Below are 23,682 nucleotides of genomic sequence, written 5' to 3' on the forward strand. Positions count from 1 at the left end.
CACCCCTCAGGCAGCTCCACCCTCCAGCAGTGGCATCACATCCAAGAAGCATCCACCATGTCCCAGCTCCAAATCTATATGCAGATCTTGGCAAAGGCCAGGAACAGCTCTGAATAAATGTTCTGACATAAGTCAACTCATTTAATCTTCCTGAAAACTCTATGAGGTTATTATCATGTTTATTATCTTCATTTTACAAATAAAAAATACTAAGGCACAGAAAGGTTTAATACCACATCCGAGGTCACTCAGCTGCTAAGTGAAGCCAGAAGAACAGGAACTTCCACTATACTGGGCTGCCTCTCTGAAGAGGAAGCAGTGGCTCTTCCACTTTCTGAACTGCCAGGGCCATACGGAAGCTCAACAGAAATCCCCACAGCACTGGACACACTTGTGTCACAGCACTTGTAAGTATCAAGGGACTTCTTGGTCTTCCCTACTAGACTACGATTTCTTCTAGGCCCAGGGACAAACAGCGTCTGGAAGGTGCTTGGTGAATGATGAACAGAAAAGGGAAGGAAAAGGGAAAGGTGAGCTCACTGAAGAGAACCATGAGCATACTTCCTCTTGGGCACACTTTTCTAGTTGTCTAGTAAGGTAACCACTGTCAACTTTCAGAACTCTTTCCAAACAGTTTCAGTTCAAAAACAGCAGGATTTGCCAACACTGCACAGTAAAAGGCTGACCTGACCCTAAGGCCGTGGCCCTCCGCTCTGGGCTGCCCAGCCTCTCAGGCTCCAGAATGCCATGCCATCCACAGGAAGGCAGCCAGCTGCCCCTGAGCCAGGCTGCTGTCACTGTTCGCTCACACACAGAAAACTGGAGCTCGGGTGAGTCAGGCATTGGCTGACAATTCCCAGTTGGGTCACAGGCCTCTGGCTGCCCCCAATCAACAGGAAACTTCAACATGCTTCAAGTTGTTTTTCAGTGGGCAAGTCAAACAAGAGCCATCCCATGTGTACATGGGCACAGATGAGAGAAATTCAGTGCCCAGCCAAGCCAATGACCAAAAAGGCTCTGCTCAGGGAGGAAGTGTGAACAGACTAAGCCCCGGCCCTCCCTGGGGTGGGGAGCGGCAGGGCAAGGCGCCAGGCTTCAGCTGAGAGCAGGGGAGATCCCAACTTCCTCACAACTGATGGAGGCCTTAAGTCTCTCTTATGTGATAGAACCATAAATAGAAGGTCATCAGTCCAGCCCCCTAAGCGAATGAGTGCCTGTGCTACATAAAGGACTCTGTTTTAGTTCTCAACTGAAGATGCATTTCACAGAGGACAATTTCTATTTGTTTACTCATTCAACAAATACTTAGTGAGCACCTACTCTGTGCTAGGCCTATTCTAAGTGTCAGATAGAATAAACAAAATAGACACAAATTCATGTCCTCATGAAGCTTACATTCTACTAGGAGATGGCAGGCACCTAATGAAACTCACAATCTCTCGGAAAGCCTTTTTAAACTATACATGCCTCACCCACTCCAGGCTCTTTGATATGTGGTTCCCGAGAGCTGTGTCTCCCCAGCTGCCCAAGAGAGAATTCGCCAGCCCATGGAACCACTGTTACTGATGGTAGTATGAGGCATGGCTCCTTGGGACAGGAAAACAATTCAGAGCCTCTGGTCCATCTGATCCCAGCACGCTTTCAGAAAGAATGATTCTATAACTTCCCTTAGTAGTTCCAGGACGAATAAATGCCCACAGGTTAAGGACTTTCTCTCAATGCCTACCCTGCTTCCCTGCTTGAACTGAGGTATCATTTCTCCCCTCATGCGGCATAAAATAGAGAGTAGACTGGCCCTTTCCTCTGAAGGTCCTGTCCTTGGTGTCACTGCTGACCTGGGGCCCATGGCATCACATGCTGCCCTTGCCCCAGCCTCCCCACACAGGCCACGGCCAGTGTACTGCACCACAGAGGGGCCTGCCTGTGCCAGCCTGGAGCCTGGGACCCTGGGTTCATCCCAGAGAAGGCAACAGCCACTCACTCCAAGGTCTGGTAAACAATAAAGAAAAGGCTCTGCCTTCCTGGGGGTGACATTCTCACTTGAGGGTAGAATGCTCTGTTAGCTGTCCATGTATTTCTGATTCTACCTCTTATTAGCAATGGACTCATACTCTGAGCATCCAGCTTCATTTCTTCGAAACTGTCCCACATTTCACATAACAGCGTTGTCATACTGAACAAATAAGACCATGGATGTGAAATGCTAATTATCATTAGAACTGTTTTTTTAAATGAGGTTATGGCTAGCTAGTCTCAACAGAGGGTAAGAACATCACAGCCTTGGAGTTCAAGTTTCAGTGTAGCCACTTATGAGCTGCATAACTTTGAGCAAGTGATTTTCTCTCCCTCAGCCTCAGTTTCCTTTACCATAAAATGGGTGTTGAAAGATCACATATCTCAGAGAATCACTGTGAGAAACAGAAATAGTAACTGTCGAGTGCGGAGCTTGGGGCCTAACACACAGTGTTCCAACTTAGCTTGATCATTACTAATATTCACAAGGGGCTGACTCTTCAGAATAATCACCTGGGAAACTCGGTCAGTTTGCCACTGTCCATGGATCCTGAACAGTATCAAGTGGGTTAGGGGAGTAAATTAAATATGGCCATGAATTCTCAGCAGCTCAGGCTATGGAAAGCTGGAGTCTATTTCTCTGCCCTCGAATCTGGGTTGATCTTGGTGATGTGCTTTGAGTATAACACAATGTGGTGGTGGAAATTAAAAGCTGTCCAAATTCCACACTTGAGGCCTCAAGAGGCCTTGTAGTATCTCCCTTCACCCACCTGGAGTGCTGCCCTGACACCGTCATATAAGGAAGCCAGTCTAGTCTTTCAGAGGACGACAGATCTCATGGAATGTGACCAAGGCACCTCTGTCAACAGCCAGCCTACAACTGCCTGACTCGTGAGTGAGGCCACCTGGGACCCCGCCAGACACAGCTACATGAGTGCACCCAGGGGAAAGCAGCAGAGGAACCACCAGAAAACCACAGAAATGTCAGAAACAATCAACTGTCTCAAGCCACTAAGTTTTGGGGTGATTTGCTCCAAGGCAGTAGCAAAAAGATGCAGGTGGGAAAGGCCACACCTGTGTATCATTGGCCCATCCCATCCCAGTGCCGAGTCACTGCCCTGGCCTTCCTTCCCCACTTCTTCACTGGTCAGCTTCTATGATGTCTGGACTGGATCCCTCTCTCACTACTACAGGCTCTGATGCCCTTACGGGGGTATTCCCTGGAAGTGGAGCTAGTTCAGCCACCCTAAGAATCGGGGCTTCCATAGTCTTTACTCCCAGGCTGAAGGAGGGTCAGGAGAGTCTGTCACCTGGAGAGGGGACACTAGGGAGGCTTCAGGAGGGACACAATGGGAGCTGGGTATCAGGGTGCCTGGATCCCCATAACAAGGACTTTGCACAGCAGGTGGCATCCCCTGGCATAGATGTGAGAGGGTGCTCATTTCTGGCATCCCCTGGCATAGATGTGAGAGGGTGCTCATTTCTGGGCTTCAGTCCCACTCTGTATACTTGTCTCTTAGTTCCTCAAACTGAGACTAGGAGGGAAATTAAGATTATTCTGTTGGGCAAGAGGAGACCACGGCCAAGAGAAAGGCAGAGGCTGGACCAGGCTGCCTCCGGATGCCACCATGGGAGCAAAGCCACTCAAAGTCTCTATCTTCACTCCTTCCCAGTTTCTAGGCCAACTCCTTGCTAGCCTTCTCTGCATCTGAACAACGAACCTTGTCTGCATCTGAACAAAGGAAGCCACCTACCACCCAGACCACAGTGTGCAACAACCCCACCAGGCCGGAGATACATTTTGGCTCTTCATCCATTCAACCAGATATACTGAACACAAAGTCTATTCCAGGCACTATTTTAGGCTAGGGTGGGAGGATTGCTTGAGACTGGGAGGTCAACACTGCGGTGAGCCATGATTGCACCACTGCACTACAGCCTGGGCAACAGAGTGAGACCCTGTCTCAAAGAAAAAAAAAGGATCAGCAGAGGCTGAAAACAAAGTCTCTTTTTCTACAGGTTACATTCTAGAGGAGGCATACCAAATTGCCTTATTTGTTTAGAGTGCGCAGATAATAAACAAAACAACTCTGTGACATGGTTTAGGGGCCAATACAGAAGAATAAAGAAGGGGAAAGGGTTTAGAGGTGAGCAGTGAGGATGAGTTGCTGTTTTACGTAGGGAGGTCACAGAAGCCCCTCTTGCCAGGAGGACACATGAACACAACCTGAAGGAAGTGAGCAATGTGTCTATCCAGGCGAGGAATGTTCCAGACAGAAAGTGCAGTAGAGCAAAGATCACCATATGCCTCCTGTATTCCAGGGGCAACAAGGAGGCCAGTGCGGCCAAAGTGGAAGGAGATGACAAAGTATGGGCTGGAGATGAGCCGGAGAGACACCAGAAGCCATACCATGGAATGCCCCATGGGCCACTGGTAAGACTTGGGCTTACACTCTCAAAGAGAAGGAAGCTCTTGAAGGGGTGTGAGCAGGTCAGTGACAGGATCTGACTTCACATCAGAGGATGGCAGGCAGGGGCACAAGGGTGGCAACAAGGAGACTATTTAGAAGGCCACTGCAGGAATCCAGATAAGTGATTATTATTATTTATTTTATTTTATTTTTGAGATGGAGTTTCGCTGTTGTTACCCAGACTGGAGTGCAATGGCACAATCTCGGCTCACCGCAACCTCCGCCCCCAAGGTTCAGGCAATTCTCCTGCCTCAGCCTCCCGAGTCGCTGGGATTACAGGCGTGCACCACCACGCCCAGCTAATTTTTGTATTTTTAGTAGAGATGGGGTTTCACCTTGTTGACCAGGATGGTCTCGATCTCTTGACCTTGTGATCCACCCGCCTTGACCTCCCAAAGTGCTGGGATTATAGTCGTGAGCCACCGCGCCCAGCCCAGATAAGTGATTATTATGATGACTTGGGTCAGAAGGGTAGTGGTGGAGATGGGTCTACTTGGAGGGCTGGGCCAATGGGATTTGCTGATGGATTAGATGAGCGTGAGAGAGACAGGGAGGCGTCTAGGACAGCATCAGGATATTTGGCCTGAGCATTGGTAGAAGAGAGTCTGGGTTATAAATTTCAGTATGGGAGTCATTAGTGGTATACAGAGATATTTAAAACCAAGTGGCCAAATGAGACCCTCTAGAATGTGTAAGTAGAGCTAAAGAAGAAGTCCAGGCACTGGGACGTTCCAGTGCTCTGAGGTCTGAACAAGGAGGAAGAGATAGCCAAGGAGGCCGACTGAGATGAGCATTTAGTGAGAAAAGAAAAACCCATGAAGAGTGATGTCCTGAGATGCTCGAGAAACAGGGAGTGATCAACTGAGTCAAATCTGCCAGCAACTGAGCACGAGAAGGAAATGATCTGAAACATGCAGGTCACTGTGGCCTGACGAAGAGAGGTTTCGGTAAAGATGGGAGAAGGGAAGCCTCGCTGCAAAAATTCAAGAAAAAGGGAGGAGAAGCAGTGGAGACAGAGAGTTCAGACAACTCTCTGAGAGTTTTCCTAAAAACGGAACAAAGAAATGGGACAGTAGATGGAGAAGAATATGGTATCATGGAAGCATTTTTCTTGTTAATTTTCCCTCCTTCCCCTTCCTTCCTTCCTTCCTTCCTTCCTTCCTTCCTTCCTTCCTCCCTCCCTCCCTCCCTCACTCCTTCTTTCCTTCCTTCTTCTCTCCTTCCCTCTGCCACCTTCTCTCTCTCTCTTTCTTCTTTCTGACAGGGTCTTGTTCTGTCACTCAGGGTGGAGTGCAGAGCTCAATGTAAACCCCAAAATCCTGAGCTTAAGCCATCTTCTTACCTCAGCCTCCTGAATAGCTGGGACTACAGGCTCAGGCCACCACATCCAGCTATTTTGTTGTTTTTTTTTTTTAGAGATGGGCTCTCACTATGTTGCCCGGGTTGGCCTTGAACTCCTAGCTTCCAGTGATCCTCCTGCATTGGCCTCTCAAAGTGCTGGGATTATAGGTGTGAATCACCACACCAACCTTGCTACTGTAATTGGAATGATCCAGCAGAGAGTGAAAAGTTGTCAGTGCAGACACAGAGGACACAAATGCAGGAATAACATCCTTGAGCGGGCAATGAAGAGGTGGGGACCCAATGCCCATCTGAAAATGCTGGCCTTACACTAGCATCCTCTTTCCCATCTGCCTGCGCTGGACGTCTTCTCTCACAGTTTCATCCCTATGCTGCTTTATGCTTCCACCTCCCCTGGCTTTTACTGCTGTGTGTTTTCTCCAGCTCATTCCAGAGAGGGGAGGAAAGGTCAGAGTTTTCTCCCCTCCTGCCTCAAGCATCGGGATCCAGACCTCTCTCCAGACACACTGATCTACTTGAAGACTATATCCTATCAATTCTACTTCTTAACACCTCTCAGATGTGTTCCCCACTCCCCATCCCTACAGCTACTGCTACTTCTTTGGTCTCTTAACTCCTCTTTCTGCCTTCAATTTTAAATCATTTCTGGTCCGTCCTCTCATCTTTTGACATTTTTCCAAAATGCAAAACTTATCATGTTTGAAACTCCTCATATCTACAGAATAAAATGCAAACTCACTGGCATTGTTGCCAAGGCCCCCACCATGAGCTGGCCCCTACCTGTTTTCCCTTCATCATCCCACGCTGTTATTCCCTCCATCTCAATCATGTATCCCACCCGCAGGCACATCAAACTCTTAGCTTTTTCACACCCTACCCCCTTGCAGGTAGAGATGGCCTATGCAGAGGCCTCCACTGGGGAAATGTCTGTGATAGCATGTGTAACACTTCACTCTGCCATGCTGTTTCCTCTCCCTTACTAGGTGATGAGTGAACCCACTTGAAGGTGGTGACAGTATCTCGTTAAGCTGATATCCCCTGCAAAGTGTCTAGAATTTAAAACGAATTGTTATTTGTGTTGAATGACTAAATGAATGAAAACACGGTTTAAAACCTAGGCCTCCTGTATGCCTGCTCACGACACTGTCTATACAGACTTGCCCACCTCTCTCTTTGTGCTGTAGGAGCGGAAGAACAACAGAGAAAGGTACACAAAGCACTCAGGGCAGCCTGGTGTTGCCGTTAGCCCCGGAGGCCCTCTCCCACAGGCGCGAGAGCGACGCACTGACTGGCCCATCACTTTCTGGGTGTGCTCCTGGGCAAGTCCTCTCAGTTCTCTGAGCCCAGGTTCTTTAACTATAAACACAGACAACACTTCCTCTGAGTGTCCCCCTGCACTAGCTGTATGGCTAAGATGACGTAAATCTCTAACTATGTTTGAACACTATAAATCATCCATAAAGGTAAAAGAAATAATTTCTTTAAGTAAATACAAAGCAGCCACCAGACAACCAAGACTCCTCTTTTCATCTCTCTGTTATTCTACAATCCCAGAGGATGCCCCTGGGAGGCAGACACTGTGGAACTGGGCACTTGTGCCACAGCCTTGTCATCAGGCCGCCACTTCAGTAGCTCAGCACAGGCATGGATGCCAACACTGCAGCATGCAACTGGCCAAAACCAATATTTAAGGAGAGATGTAGTAAGATAAACAGATAAAAGCAAGCAGGGGAGAATGCAAAGGAAATTTAAAAGAAACAGAGAACCATAAATGCACGCACATGCGCGCGCACACACACACACACACACACACACACACACAGAGATATTTAAGACACATCATTATGATGGAAAGAGTATGACCTAAGATATGGAAAGAGAGATAAATTCAAAGAAAAAATATTGTGGACCAGGTATGGTGGCTCATGCCTGTAATTCCACCACTTTGAGAGGCCAAGGTGGGAAGAGCACTTGAGCCCAGGAGTTAGAGATCAGCCTAGCCAACATGGTAAAACTCCATCTGTACCAAAAAAAAAAAAAAAAAAAAAAACTTAAAAATTAGCTGGGTGTGGTGGCAAAAAAATACTTAAAAATTATTTTTAAGCATTTAAATAATTTTAAATTATTTAAAGTCTGAGGCAGGAGGATCCTTGAGCCCAGGAGGTCAAGACTGCAGTGAGCCACGGTTGCACCACTGCACTCCAGCCTGGGCAACAGAGTGAGACCTTATTTCAAAAAATTTTTGATAAAAGAAACAAGAAAAGAAAAAGCAGCCAGGCGCGGTGGCTCACTCCTCTTATCCCAGCACTTTGAGAGGCCGAGGTGGGTGAATCATGAGGTTAGGAGATAGAGACTATCCTGGCCAACATGGTGAGACCCCATCTCTACTAAAAATACAAAAAATATTAGCTGGGGGTGATGGCATGTGCCTGTAGTCCCAGCTACTCGGGAGGCTGAGACAGGAGAATCCCTTGAACCCTGGAGGCAGAGGCTGCAGTGAGCCAAGATCGTACCACTGCACTCCAGCCTGGTGACAGAGCAAGATTCCATCTCAAAAAAAAAGGAAAGAAAAAGCATCATGTATATGTGTGCACATACATGTAGGCAGAAAGTGAGAGTGAAAAGTGTACAATATTCCCTCTGGTACTGTCTCATACGAACATGCCCCAATCCCTGGGTTAGTGACACAGGCCCCTCTTCGGTAACACAACAGGAAGTATCTGTGCTAAGGGATGCCCTACAAATTGTCAGGTGCCCTGAGGAACTTTTTTGGAGGAAAGACTATCTTTAGTCTTTGATGAACTTGGCATGCCCCAAGGTGCTCTGCTTTTTCTGGTCACAGGGCTACTACAAGTGTTAGTAACAAGGAGGGACCAAGCTGGAGCTCGTTGGGAAAAAGTCCTAGTAGTCCTGGAAACAGCCTCAGAGGCACCAGGATGTGCTATGAGGGCCCTGAAGTGAGCCTGTCTACAGGTGACGGTTCTACAGGGCTCAGTATCCAATACGCTTCCAACCCTACTACGCTATGTCTAGCTTGCTTCAAATGAAATGGCCTGGATGGTGGCCTGCCATTCAGCATTCTCGGGCTTCTCAACAAAGGGCCCTGTTGGCTTAGCGGCATCACCATTCTCCTGCCACTCAGTGACTGCCCCAACTCTGGGGATGGCATTCTCACTGTGCTACCCTAAGGCCACATGCTGAGCATGAAGGAGGAGAAAATGGAGAAGGCTTCCTGAGTCAGAAGTCCAAGAGTTTGTTCCCCAGCCTACAGCAGCTTACCCAGTACCAAGACACAGACATCCCACTCCAGAAAAGTCCTGCTAGAAAGCCAAAGGGGCTGGGCGTGGTGGCTCATGCCTGTAATCCCAGCACTTTGAGAGTGCTAGGCCGAGGTGGGTGGATTGCCTGAGCTCAGGAGGTTGAGACCAGCCTGGGCAATACAGTGAAACCCCTTCTCTACTAAAATACCAAAAAAAAAAACCAAAAAAAAAATTAGCCGGGTGTGGTAGTGTCCACCTGTAATCCCAGCTACTCGGGAGGCTGAGACGGGAGAATCACTTGAACCTGGGAGGTGAAGGTTGCACTGAGTGGAGATTGTGCCATTACACACCAGTCTGGGTGAAACAGCAAGACTCCATCTCAAAAAAAAAAAAGCCAAAGGACAGAGTGATACTCACAACTTGGCTTTCTTGCTCCCAAAGCAAGCATCTCAAATAATTGCGAGCCTCCAACAGAGTCCAGGGCAGCCTCAGCCCCCAACTGGGGCTGTATCTAGGCCACCATCTATAGTAATTCGCCAGGTCCCTACAGCTTGTCAGGAGAAGAGAAAGGTAGTGAGAGTCACAGCATAAATTTAGTTGCCTTTTCACCTCCAGAAAACACATCTAAGAATCTACGGAAGCCACACCTATCTGCCCCTAAGCTGATTTCTAAGGAAGTGCCCAGTAGACTGCTGAGCTCTTCTCTGGGAGGAAACCCTGAGCCCTCTAAGTAGCAGTGGCAGTGAACACAGAGAGAATACTGACACTGCAAAAGCCCTCCCTGAGGGCTTACTGATGCCTGGCAGGAACATCCCCAGTGCCCTCATCCAGTAAAGACTGGGCTGCTGTATAAAGCAGAGCCAGGCATTAGACAAAGCCAAGAGGGAGGCAAATCCAATTCCAGGAAACCCAGTGGCACTCGTGGTGGTTTTAAAACGTGGCCCCCAAATTCTTTGACATGCTTCTTATCAAAATCCCTCCTCTTAAATCTGGGCACATTATTGGTATTGTATGCTATCAATCAAGCATACAATACCAATAATGTGGTGCTACTTTTCAGGCCAAGGCCTAAAGAAGTCAGCAGCTCCTAATTCCTGTCTCTCATGCTAAGAGCAAGCCCAGGCCATGTGGAAAGGTTACATGTAGGTGTTCTGGCTGGCAGTCCCAGGTAAACTACCAGCAACAGACAGCATCCCCGAGACGTGGGGTGAAGACATCTCCAGCTGATTCCAGTCCCTAGCCATTGAGCCACCCTAAGCCTTGAAGTCTTTTTTTTTTTTTTTAAGAGACAGTGTCTCACTCTGTTGCCAGGCTGGAGTGCAGTAGCAAGATCTCAGCTCATTGCAGCCTTGAATTCTTGGGCTCTAGTGAGCCTCCCACCTCAGTCTCATGAGTAGCTGGGACCACAGGTACCTTCCAGCACACCCGGCTAATTTTATTATTATTAATATTTTTTGTAGAGACAGGGTCTTTCAGCGTTACCCAGTCTGGTCCTGAACTCCTGGGCTCAAGTGATCCTTACACCTCAGGCTCTCAAAGTGCGGGGATTACAAGCATGAGCCACTGTGCCCAGCCAGCCTTGAATTCTTTTTAGCCAAGACAGACATCATGGAGCAGGGGCAAGCCATCCCTGCAGTGTTCTGTCTGAATTCCTAATCCATGGAGTCTGGGAGCATGAGAACATGGTTGTTTTATGCCATTACATCTTTTTTTTTTGGTAGGGGGTGGATGGCAGTAGATGTCTGAAATACATTTTGGTACCTGCAAGAGAGGTGCTACAATGGTGACTTCCTGGCTGTCAGTAGGGGCTTAATGGAAAGTGAGGAAATGCTCTTGGAAGCTAGAGGAAAGGGAACCCTCATAGTATTGAAAAGTTTGTCACCTGTGGTTAACACAGATAATAGGAAATATAGCTAATTAATCTGATGAACTAGCTCAGGGGATTTGCAGGCATAGTGCTGAAAGTGCCATCTGACTTGCTCTAGCTGCCTTCAGTAAAAGAGAGAAAAGAGGTAAGCTAGGAAGGAGCTGTTTCATTGCTAAAATGTAAAGGAATCACAAATAAGAAAGGGCCTGTTGGGTCAGAAAATAAAACTGTTTTTCACTGCCAGTCTCTTCAGGCAGGAAAAAATTCGCAAATTAAGAAATGGCTTCCAGATTGTGGTTTTGGTTTTATTGAGAGAGAGAGAGAGAGAGAGAGAGAACTGTACACTTTAAATTACACAATTTATTGTACTTTAATTGTCCCTCAATAAATCTGTTAAAAAAAACCTAACGTGAGATTGAAAAACCCTTTGATAAGACCCCCAAAATTGGCCAGGCATGGTGGCTCATGCCTATAATATCAGCACTTTGGGAGGCCAAGGTGGGTGGATCACCGGAGCTAAGGAGTTTGAGACCAGCCTGGTCAACATGGCAAAACCCCATCTCTACTAAAAATGCAAAAATTAGCCAGGTGTGGTGGCTTACACCTGTAATCCGAGATACTTGGGAGGCTGAGGCAGGATAATCACTTGAACCTGGGCGGCAGAGGATGCAGTGAGCGGAGATCATGCCATTGCACTCCAGCCTGGGCAACAGAATGAGACTCCGTTTCAAAAAAAAAAAAAAAATTACTTAAATACAAACATTAGCTGGGCGTGGTGGCACACGCCTGCAGTCCCAGCTACTCAGGAGGCTGAGGCAGGAGAATTGCCTGAACCTGGGAGGCAGAGGTTGCAGTGAGCCAAGATCATGCCACTGCACTCCAGCCTGGGCGACAGAGTGAGACTTTGTCTCGAAAAAAAAAAAAAAGTGTTGCCTCATAGAACAGACAGACAAAAGGCCTCCTAAGTATCTTATGAGTGGGTCATGCAAATACTCTCTGAAGACAATAAGGCTCCTAAGAATCTTAAAAACCTTTGTCCCATAGCAATCTCACAAGAAATCCAAGTCAAAGTAAAGAGAGGGATATCTGTTTGTTTGTGGTTTTTTTTTTTTTTTTTTTGAAACAAGGTCTGGCTTCCAGGCCAGAGTAGTGGCTCCATCACGACTCACTATAGCCTCACCCTCCCAGGCTCAGGTGATCCTCCAACCTCAGCCTCCAGGGACTACAGGTGTGCACCACCATGCCTGATTATTTTTTTTGTAGAGATAGGGTCTTACTATATTGCCCAGGCTGGTCTCAAACTCCTGGATGCAAGCAATCCTCCCAATTCAGCCTCCTAAAGTGCTAGCGTTACAGGTATGAACTACTGCACCTGGCCAAGGGGCTTATCTTAAAGTGATTTGCATGTTTGCTTTTTGCTATTATAATGGATTATAAAATGATTCATAAGAAACTTGTAAAATGTTTAAAGGTAGTATATCAGCTTGGAGTAAAAAGAACAGAGTCAGTACAAAATGAAGAAAAGACTTTGGACCCTTAATGTATTATAGGCATGAAGCAGAGGGAGAAAACTACTTACTTGTAATAACGAGCTACTTTTTTTTTGAGACACAGTCTTGCTCTGTTGCCAGGCGCCAGGCTGGAGTGCAGTGGTGCAACCTCGGCTCACTGCAATCTCCGCCTACTGGGTTCAAGCAATTCTCCTGCCTCAGCCTCCCGAGTAGCTGGGACTACAGGCACATGCAACCATGCCCAGCGAATTTTTGTATGTTTTAATAAAGACGGGGTTTCACCATGTTGGCCAGGATGGTCTCAATTTCTTGACCTTGTGATCCACCCACCTCAGCCTCCCAAAGTGCTGGGATTACAGGTGTGAGCCACCGTGCCCGGACATGAGCTACTTTTATGAAAAAGAAAAGATGAGTTAGAGGGCAGAAGCAAAAGCCCAGAGGGCGCAGCTAGAAACAAGGTAAATGAACCAACACCTAGTCAAAGAATTAGCAACAGATGTCCTGCTGAATATGAGAGATACATCAAACCAGTGACTGTTGGGTGCCTCTTGTTTTCCCCTTTTTGAAAAGAAGCATATTCAGTGGTAAACTTAGGCCTGTCATACCAGTGCATTTTGGGTAGCAGATATATATTCTGTTTAATTTACAGGTCTTCACAGCAAGAAGCAACACTCAAGGAGCTGCACAGAAGGAATGAACCTCTCAAAAGTCTCATCTACATCTGAATCTGATTTTTTTTTTAGACGGGGTCTCACTCTATGCCCAAGCTGAAGTGCAGTGTAATCTTGGCTCACTGCTACCTTCACCTCCCAGGCTCAAGCAATCCTCCAACCTTAGCCTCCAGAGTAGCTGGGACTACAGGCATGTACCACCATACCCAGCCAACTTTTTTATTTTTGGTACAGAGAGGGTTTCAGGCTGGTCTTGAATTCCTGGGTTTAAGTGATCCTCCCACCCCAACCTCCAGAGTACATGGGACCACAGGTGTGCACCACTATATCCAGCTAATATTTGTAATTTTTGTAGAGATGTGTTTTTTCCATGTTGCCCAGGCTGGTCTCAAACTCCTGGGCTCCAGTGATCTGCCTGCCTCAGCCTCCCCAAGTGCTGGGATTGTAAGTGTGAGCCACTGCACCTAGCCTTTTCTGGAGTTGATTTTGGCAACAGAGTCCATTGTAACAGACTTCAAGCTGATGCCACGAATAAGATGAGACCTGAGATTTTAGGGGAGAGATTGAGTATATTTTGCATCTGGGAAAGACATGAATTGTTGTGCCCAGAGGGCAAACTGTGGCAGACTGTATTTTCCAAATATAGGTACCACAAGCTATCCCATTCCACATACCGTCTTATAAAGAGATGCTGATATTCCTCTCATCAGGTGGCAGAAATTCTCTTCCCTTCTCTTGAGCTTAGGCAGCCCTTTGTTACTGTTTTAACAGTACAATAGAAGATAGACTATCTGACTTCTGAGGCTAGGTCACTAAATGCCATGCATTTTTGCTCTGTTTTCTTGGGATTCTTACTCTCAGAACCCAAATATCATGCTACGAAGGCATGCTGCCAAGTGTGGAGGTGTTCCCAGCTGAAGTCGCAGCTGACTACCAGCATCAACTGTCACACATATAAGCCTTCAGATGACTTCAGCCCCTAGCCATTGAGTCACCCACAACTTTCAAGCTACCCCAATTGATGCTGCAAAGAATAGACACAAGCTTTCCCTGCCGAGCCCTACCAAAATGCCAATTGGTGAGCAGTAAATTTTATTTTAAGCCACTAAGTTTGGGGTCATTTGTTACACACAAATAAATAAACAGACCAGCACTGACAGCATCAAGGTTGGATTCGAGGCAGCATCTCGGGTAACAGGGGCTGTGACCACAGGTCCTCCTGAGAGGGGCCTGCCATAGCCAGGACAGGCCCTGAAGCATTATCTTTTACTCAGAGCTACTCAGAAGATTATTCTCTTTAAGCTTTTAGCTTCTCCCTGATCCAATGTTACCTACATTGGCCATGGAACCTCAAGACATCTCTGGATTTCACCATATCACAAACTGAGGCCACCCTCTGCATAAAAACCTGCAAATGTGAGTTGAAATTATGGCTCCACTGCCAATTAGCTAGGTGAGCTTCAGCTTCCTCATTTTAATATAAGTTACTGAGCCAGACATATCTCAAGATCCCTTCCAACTCTAACATCCCAACAAAGAATGTATTGGGCCGCCAAAGAGTTCCGAGTAAGGGAAATAAGATCCACACAAATATCGACCCTATGAGATACTATATGATAAGTGTTATTTGGTCATTTTAAACCAAAGATTCTGAGTGAATGTACAGGGGACAGGGATTTGTCTTAGCTGGGTGGTCAAGAGAAGCACTGGAAGAGAAGTGAACATTTGCATCTAGACCGGAAGAAACGTAAAGTTTGCATAAGAGAACGGTGAACTATTAGGCAGAAAGAAAGACCAGGGCCAGATCCTGAAAAAGCCCTACAAACCAGGCTAAGCTTGACTTTATCATGATAGCAGTACTTTTGGGGCAGGAAGATCCCAGGAATGCTCATAGGAAGGGAATGTGGTGGGATAATAAAACAACGGAAGGATCAAGAGAGGCAGGCTTGAGTTCCTCTTCCTATTAGTTCTATATCCTTGAGGAGTACCTCCTCTTTTCTGTGCCTCAGTTTCCCAATCTGTAATTCAAATGGGTTAGACTGAATGAGCTCTAAAGCCTCCTTTCAGCTCTGCCTTTCGAAGAATCTGTAGACTAGATGAAGAGTCCAAAGTTGAGATGACCCATTAGGAAGGTACCATAAGGACTCACGTAGCACAACAGACTATGCTCAAAGAGGCTGCTCTCCCATCTATCTAGTTGACTAATCAACAAATAGCCAGTGCCTTCTGTGCCAGGCATCGCTCCAGGCTCTAGGAACATAGAAAGACATCGAAGCCCTTGTCCTAGAATTATCTATTCTTACGGACCCTCAGCACCTACCACAAGCAAAGTTCCCAAACTCGAGGCTGATAGAGGCTGTTATTTCCAAGTTGCAACAACCCAGGTGCTAGAGTCACAGTGAAGAAGCTGAGGAGGAAATCAACAGGTCTTCTGAGAAGAGCCCCTGCAGGCTGCCAGCTCTTCCTGCACAAGTGAAATCTCCTGAGAGCAGTAAGTGGCATAGGTCACCCCATCTACACAGCTGAATTAGCTCTCAACATAATACTTCCTTTTTCGCAAGTTACCAACCTGCTTCCAGTCCCATCCCAGGTCATCAACACCAACACAGTAAAGGCTGACCTCTAGAATTAAGAAGAGGGTTGAGAATCCCAGCCCCGAACCCCAGAGCTGGATGCAGCCATATCTTGTGAGCTGAAGTGGGAACAGCCTTGGGGAGAGTGTATCTGACAGGTAAGGATGAAACAGTATGCCTATTCAACCTCACCAACAAAAACAAAGACAAGGAAACCTACTTCAGGAGACCAAGACACAGCTAAGAACAAAACTGAGGCGGTCACATGAATAGCTTAGATTTCTTCCTCCTACACATTCCTGCCAAATCAAGACTAAGCTGTAAAGGAAAAGGAAGGAATAAAGTAGCAACACACCTGTGAAAACCGACAGAAAGGAATCCAGGGTCTTTAACCCAGACTGGCTTTGTGGTAGCACCAGGTGAAGTCTTATGCAAATTAAGGGTACAGTCCTTCAAATACACACCTTGACAGTTACACAGGGTCCCATCTGCCCACCCCCACCAGTTTTCCTCACCTAGACCTCCCTCTTCCCCTAAAGCTAGATACAAATGCCTCTTAGAACCACTGGACTCCTCTGCCTTCATGTGGATGATGTGGAGGTCCCCAAAGTAGCCAAAGTGTCAATGGCCCAGCTTTCCAAGGCCCCAGCACCCCTCCCCTCCCCAGCCAAAGCTCTGGTCACACCGAGGAGTCGCCTCCTCCTTGGACTCATGTGCTGACAATGATAAAAGGACCCCAGGTCACCACCAAACACCTGTTGAAAGGTCAAACTAAGAAATTCAGGTGCCAAGATCCTCACTCCAAGTTGTAAATACCTTGGAGAAAGAGAATGAATCGTCCCTCTTTGCCCTCCAGTGCCCAGCACAGAGCGTGGTGCCTAGGAGAACCCTCTGATTTCACCAACAATGCCTTCCTAAACGAACTGGTGATTTACTGTTTTACTCAGTCCAAAGAACACAACCAGATGTGGCCAGGGGTGAAGGCAGCCAACGAAATCACCAGATCACAATGTCTAAATAATGCCTACACTCCAGGGGTAGTCTCTGAGAGAAGGGTATCACTAGCCACAGAGGCCTGCAACTTCACACCAAAAGCCAGACTCCCAGGAAAGAAAGGAGAGAGGGAAGGAGAGAAGCGGAAATGTGATAGGAAGGAAGTGAGACTTAAAAGGGAGGCAGGAAAAATGCTTTTTTTAGGCACATCTGAGGCTCAGATATTTACAAACACCATCTAGCATGTTTTGATGGCAAGCATGCTGAGAAGCTAAAGGAAGATCAGTTTCTGAAAACTTAGAAGTCAGGAGGCAAGGCTGGGCATGGTGGCTCATGCCTGTAATCCCAGCACTTTGGGAGGCTGAGGTGGGTAGATCACAAGGTTAGGAGTTCGAGACCAGCCTGGCCAATATGGTGAAACCCCGTCTCTACTAAAAATACAAAAATTAGCCGGGCATGGTGGTGGGTGCCTGTAGTCCCAGCTACTTGGGAGCCTGAGGCAGGGGAATCGCTTGAACCAGGGAGGTGGAGGTTACAGTGAGCCGAGGGCCAGGGCACTTCAGCCTCGGCGACAGAGCGAGACTCTGTCTCAAAAAAAAAAAAAAAAAGTGACACCACCCTTTTATAACTCAATCAAGACAGCTGCAGGTGGGAAAAAAAAAAAAGGAAGAAGAACAAGGCATTTACTCCAAATAGAAACTGGAGCACCTGTCAGAAGTCTTGAGTCTGCTTTGAAACTTGATGAAAATACTGCCAGCTCCCACCTCTCTACCCCATTCCTGCATGGTGAAAATTAGAAGGAAAAAAAAGAATATTTAAAAGAGTTGAGAATTGCTGGGAATGGTAATCTGCATGTCAGGTCCTAAATACTCAATTTCTTTAAAATTAACAATTAAAATGACAAGTTGCATAGATTTGTTTCACTCCTACAGTCGTATGATATTCTAAAAAATGGGAACCTTAATTCCCAGCTCCATCTGCCAGCTCATGGTAAGAATGCCACCAGGCTGACAAGAACCCAGCAACATGGTTCCCAGGAGCAGGCTGGGAGACAGAGACTCTGAAACCTTGACCTGTTTCTGCCTTGGACACCAACATGTTCTGGAAGAGGTCAGTTTCTCCACCTGCTTTGCCCAAGAAGTTGTTCCTTACCATTCCCAGCCTCACCCAGTCCAGGAAAGCTGCTATGTCACCAAGCCAAGTCTAAATTAGAGGGATTGCCTGGACAGGGGGTGTTCCTATCAGTCTTGATGCTGCAAAGTGGAAAGTCAGTTTCCTTGGCTAAGTCCCAAGGTCTTATGTACTTAACAAGTCAGAATCCATCAACCCCTGTTTGGCATAGTCCATCCAGACTGTTTCTACTGGGACAAGGCCCTGTATGTATGGTGTGGGGAACTCCTGCCTCCTTCAGGACAGTCACTCCCCAGGGGTTATATCCATGCACTATTATACCAACTATATCTGGACTCCAGCTCTGAATGAACCAAACATTTACCACAACCTCTGACCAGACCCTGTTAGACTCAGCCTAGCACTGCACAGCCAGATATCCAGGAAGGAGCTAGCCCTGTGCAAACCAAAGCTGAGCATCCTTTTCGCAGCTATCCAACCTAGAGCCAGAGGCCCCACAAGCCAAATCTGTCCACCTGAGATTCAGCAGAAAGGGCTACGAAAGGTACACAACTTTAATAAAAGAGACTAAAGATTCTTTTAGGACATCAGCGTCCAGCCTTGGCCAAGATCAGAGAAGCCCTGGTGAGAGTAATGTACATCTATCTGTGTATCTGTGAGTTGCAGAAGCTTTGATCTCATCCTAGAAAGGGGGCTAAAATTTATTGAGTAGCTTTATGTCAGCCATAACCCTAAGCACTGACTTACATTATCTCATTTAATCCCCACAGAAACTCTGTAAGACAACTACCATTATTGTTTTACAGATAAAATAATGAAGATTTTACGGGGCACAGGAAAACATTCTAAGAGCTCACTATTTGGTAAGTGGTTGGAACTTGGATTTGAACCAAATCCATATGATCCCAAAATCCAGGGTTTCTCTAAACTCCTATAAAGCCCAGACTGCTACTTGGAGTTTGTGCTAATATGCATAACTGCCTATCCACCCTTACCCCAGTGCAGTCAGCCTCCCTCACTACAGTGCAGCTTAGCTTAGGCACAGGCCTCAAGCTCTCCCCACCACGGGAAAAAGTTACAGCCAGAAGAACATCAGCTGCTTCTTGCTGCCCATCCTTGGAATGCTAGGCACAAAGCAAAGCTGGTTTTAAGGCTACCGTTTGCTATCTCACATGGAAACTTCCAGAACTAGAAAATATATTCTGCCTAATGGTCGGCATAAGTTGGCCTAGACCAGTCACCTGGATGATTTTCAGTGAAGATTATGATTATTTACATTTTGGAGGGATTCCACCCAGAACCGAGGTCCCCTGACGCCACCCCCCACAAGCGCTCCCCAACCCACCTGCTCAGAGTCCCCCGAGGGGCCTTAGTGCCTCCGGCTCCGCGGGTGATGCTGGAATTCTTGTTGGCAGTCATGGTCATTTCGGCTCTCTGCAAACCCAGAGCCCTGCAAAGAAGACATTGCCTGTAAGCCAAGTTTCCACGGGCAGACAAAAGCACCCTGAACGTCTTGCCGATGACTGCCAGAAGTGCCGAGAGGGTTTCTGTGGCAGGTGGTAGAAACCACTTTCCCACGTAACGTTTAACTCCATGTGTTACAGCTTCAGAGCCCCAAGAAACCCCTGGCCTGGAATAGGGAAGACTGTGAGCTAACAACATCACTTCACAGAAAAAAAAAAAGAAGCCCAAGAAACTCCACCTCCATCCATCTCTCCTCATTCCTTAAAGTTTCCTCAGCTTCTATCATTCCATACAGTCCATGGTTTCTGCCATATTTGCATAGCTCCTGACATACTATTTATTCAATATTTTTCTTGAATACATTTGAAACTGACTTCCTTTTCTTAAAAAAAAGTAACCTCATCCTAAACAATAAACTATTCATTCAACAAATATTTATTGAGCACCCATATCCAAGGCAAATGCAATCCAGCAAAGAGTAAATACAAAGTCTCTAACTTCATGCAGCTTACTTCATGTTTCCAGTGAGGAAACACAGACAATGAGCACACATGAATTATCATGGGTGTGATAATTATTGTACATTTGCATATAACATGTAAGGTGATGATAAGTAGAATGAAAAAAAATTAGGCAAGGTAGAGCCAGGCATGGTGGCTCACATCTGTAATCTCAGTACTTTGGGAGGCGGAAGCAGGTGGATCCATTTGAGGTCAAAAGTTCGAGACCAGCGTAGCCAACATGAAACCTTGTCTCTACTAAAAATAAAACAATCAGCCAGGTGTGGTGGCAGGTACTTGGGAGGCTGAGGCAGGAGGATACCTTGAACCTGGAAGGAGGAGGTTGCAGTGAGCCAAGATTGCGCCATTGAACTCCAGCCTGGGTGACAGAGCAAGACTCTGTCTCAAAAAAAAAAGGAAGAAAAAAGAAAAAGAAAGGAAGGAAGGAAGGAAGGAAGGAAGGAAGGAAGGAAGGAAGGAAGGAAGGAAAAAAAACGTAGAGGGAAAGAGAGTATCTTATTTTAAATAAGATGTTCAAGGATAACCATTATGATAAAGTAACATTTGAGTATACATCATGAAATTGGGAGCTAGAAATGCTAATCATGTTTTTTCTAATACATTAAAATAAAAGTTATATACATTAAGGTATTTAAATATTTACACAGTAAAAAATATCTGTTCATGTACCATATATTCTTAGCTAATATATCACCAATGGTAAAAGCAGTATCCTTTTGGGAACACTGTTTTATGCCAAATAATAAAAGGAATAGGAAGATTAAAGTCTAAGGGCACATTCAGATTGAAAAGAAGGAAGTAAAATTATCTCCATTTGCAAATGGCATGATTCTGTATGTAGAAAATCCTAAGGATTCCACTAAAAAACCTATTAAGCTGGTGAGCGAGTTCAAGAAAGTGTGCAGGATACAAAATCAATATTAAAGATCAATTCTGAGCCAGGCGCAGTGACTCACACTTGTAATCCCAGAACTTTGGGAAGCCAAGGCAGGCAGATCCCTTGAGGCCAGGAGTTTGAGATCAGCCTAGACCTAGACAACACGGCAAAACTCCAATCTCTAATAAGATACAAAATTTTGCAAAGTGTGGTGGTGCATGCCTGTAATCCCAGGTACTCAGGAGGCTGAGGCACAAAAGTAACGAACCTGGGAGGCAGAGGTTGCTTTGAGCTAAGATCATGCCACTGCACTCCAGCCTGGGTGACAGAGCAACACTCTATCTCCAAAAAAAAAAAAAACCTCAATTTTATTTCTATATACTAGCAATGAATAACCTGAAAATGAAATTAAGAAAACAATTCCATTAACAATAGCAGCAAAAATAATAAATCACTTAGAAATTAAAAAATCAAAGAAATGCAAGACATATATACTGCAAATTATAAAACATCATTGAAAGAAATTAAAGACATAAAAAATGAAAAGATATACCATGTTCATAGATCAGAAAATTTAATATTGTTAAGATGGCAATTCTCCCTAAATTGATTTACACACTCAAAAGAATATCCATCAAAATCCTAGCTAGCTTTTCAGAAATTGACAGGCTGATCCTAAAATTTTATGGAAATGCAAGGGATACAGGACAGCCAAAACAATCTTTAAAAAGAAGAACAAAGTTGGAAGTCTCTGACTTGCCAATTAAAAAAAAAATACTACAAAGCAACCAAGTCAATGCAATACTGACATAAGAATAGAAACAGAGATCAATACAACAGAATCCAGATTCCAGAAATAATTCCTTACATTCATGTTCAATAGATTTTCAAGAAGGATGCCAAGACAATTCATGGGGAAAGAAGTGTCTTTTCAACAAACTGTGCTGAAAAAACTGGATATCCATATACAAAAGAACAAAGTAGGGTCCCACCACATACCATATTTTAAAATAAAGTAAAAATGTAATGTAGCCCTAAATGTAAGAGCTACAATTACAAAAGCAAAGCTAGAAGAAAACAGAAGTAAATCTTTATGACATTGGATTACACAACAGTTTCTTAGATATAACACCAAAAGCACAAAAAAAAAAAGAAAAGAAAAATGTCATGAATTATATTATGTCAAAATAAATAACTTTTGTGCTGTAAGCAATACCATCAAGAAAGTGAAAAGACAGCCTAAAGAACGAGAGACATTTTTTGGAAATCATATATCTGCTAAGAAACTTGTATCCAGAATATATAAAGAATTCTTACAATTCAGTAATAAAAAAGTAACCCAATTAAAAAGTAGACAAAGGATTTGGCACAGAAATTCTCCAAAGATATAAACTTGGCCAATAAGCATATAAAACAATGCTCAACATCATTAGTCATTAGGAAAATACAAATCAAAACCACATGAGATATTACTTCACATCCACTGTAATAAAAAAAACAAAAAGGCAGATAAAAGCAAATGCTAGTAAGACTGTAGAGAAACTGGAACTCTCATTCCTTGCTGGCAGAAATGTAAAATGGCACAGCCATTCTGGAAAATAATTCAGTGGTTCCTCAAAAAGTTATACTCAGAGTTACCATATAAACCAGCATGACCCACTCCTGGGTATCTGTTCAGGAAAAATGAAAATATATGTCCGCACAACCACTTGTACATAAATGTTCCTAGAAGAACTACTCATAGTAGCCAAAAAGTAGAAATAACCCAAATGTCCATCAACTGATGATAAACAAAATGTGGTATATATTTATACAATGGAATATTACTCAGACATAAAAAGGAGTAAAGTACTGATACATTCTTACAACATGAATAAACCTTGATTCTGCTTTAGTAAAATGTCCAGAATAGGCAAATCTATAGAGACAGAAAGTAAATAAACCAGGGGCTGCCTAGCACTGGTTGAGGGTGGCAGAATGGGACATAACTTATAGGAGTGTGGGGTTTCATTTTGAGGTGATAAAAATGTTCTGGAATTAGATAGTGGTAATGGTTGTGCAACTCTTGTGAATATATTAAAAACCATTACATTATATCAATGAATTTTACAGAATGTTAATTACATTTCAATATAGATGTTGAAACTTAAGAGCTAAATAAATCATTTTTAAGTGCCTTGGAGAGCGGGTGTGAGAGACAACACAACCAACACATCAAGCACATTTCCGATGTCAATGTGCACCATAGCCTAGGCAAACACCACCATCACGGAAGCTGAACCATTCACAAACAGTAGTTCTTTCTCTCACTCTGACTGGAATTCTCACATCACATTGACCAAAATGAAGTATATCTGGGAGTGAAAGTTAAACAAATTTATTTATGGCCACTGATGACCTTCATCCTGGAGACCATCTTATTTATTACCTTGGTGCAAATAAGTGATTGGTTTTGATGATAAAAATAAGTCAAATCCTAATTCTTGATACCATTTATACTTCTTTCCTAATCTCAGTGTGAAATGTACTAGCTCTAATTTCTTTAACTTTGCATTAGCAAACAGTTGTGGTTTTGGTGATGGTGACAGGGAGTTGTATGGTTGCTGGAAAGAGAGGAAGCAGCCAGTAGGCAGGGAATGATCATCTGATGGTGACAGCAATGAAACATCCCTCCAAGGTGAATACAGCAGAAGCTTCTGGAAAAAGGAAACCAACTCTGAGCCTCACTTCTACCCTTCAGAATATAAGAGTCAGTCCATCTAACTTTTTTCTTTTTGATAGAGATGGGTTTCTCTATGTTACCTAGATTGTTCTCGAACCCTGGTCTCAAGTGATCCTCCCACTTCGGCCTCCCAAAGTGCTGGGATTACAGGTATGAGCCACTGTGCCTGGCCCTATACATTTAAATCTATATTAATAGCATAACATTTGTGATGGTGATGATGACAATGATAAAGTCAATCTTGTC

The 23,682-nt window shown here is 45.0% G+C and overlaps 1 protein-coding gene across 17 annotated transcripts in view; it reads right to left on the reverse strand.

Annotated features, from left to right (window-relative positions):
• DENND2B (DENN domain containing 2B) overlaps positions 1 to 23,682 on the reverse strand; it is a 204,613-nt gene that overhangs the window by 38,202 nt on the left and 142,729 nt on the right. For 16 of the 17 annotated variants that reach the window (XM_078340451.1, XM_035265722.3, XM_035265721.3 and 13 more), the window contains one exon: positions 19,198 to 19,302. The exons of the other annotated variant lie outside the window; for it this stretch is intronic. In XM_078340451.1, the coding sequence (XP_078196577.1) occupies positions 19,198 to 19,277 (80 nt within the window). In that variant the 5' untranslated portion in view covers positions 19,278 to 19,302. The remainder of the gene's footprint in view (positions 1 to 19,197; positions 19,303 to 23,682) is intronic. 17 annotated transcript variants of the gene reach the window in all.

The sequence above is a fragment of the Callithrix jacchus genome, chromosome 10 (assembly GCF_049354715.1).
Source record: "Callithrix jacchus isolate 240 chromosome 10, calJac240_pri, whole genome shotgun sequence".
Classification (NCBI taxonomy): Eukaryota; Metazoa; Chordata; class Mammalia; order Primates; family Cebidae; genus Callithrix; species Callithrix jacchus.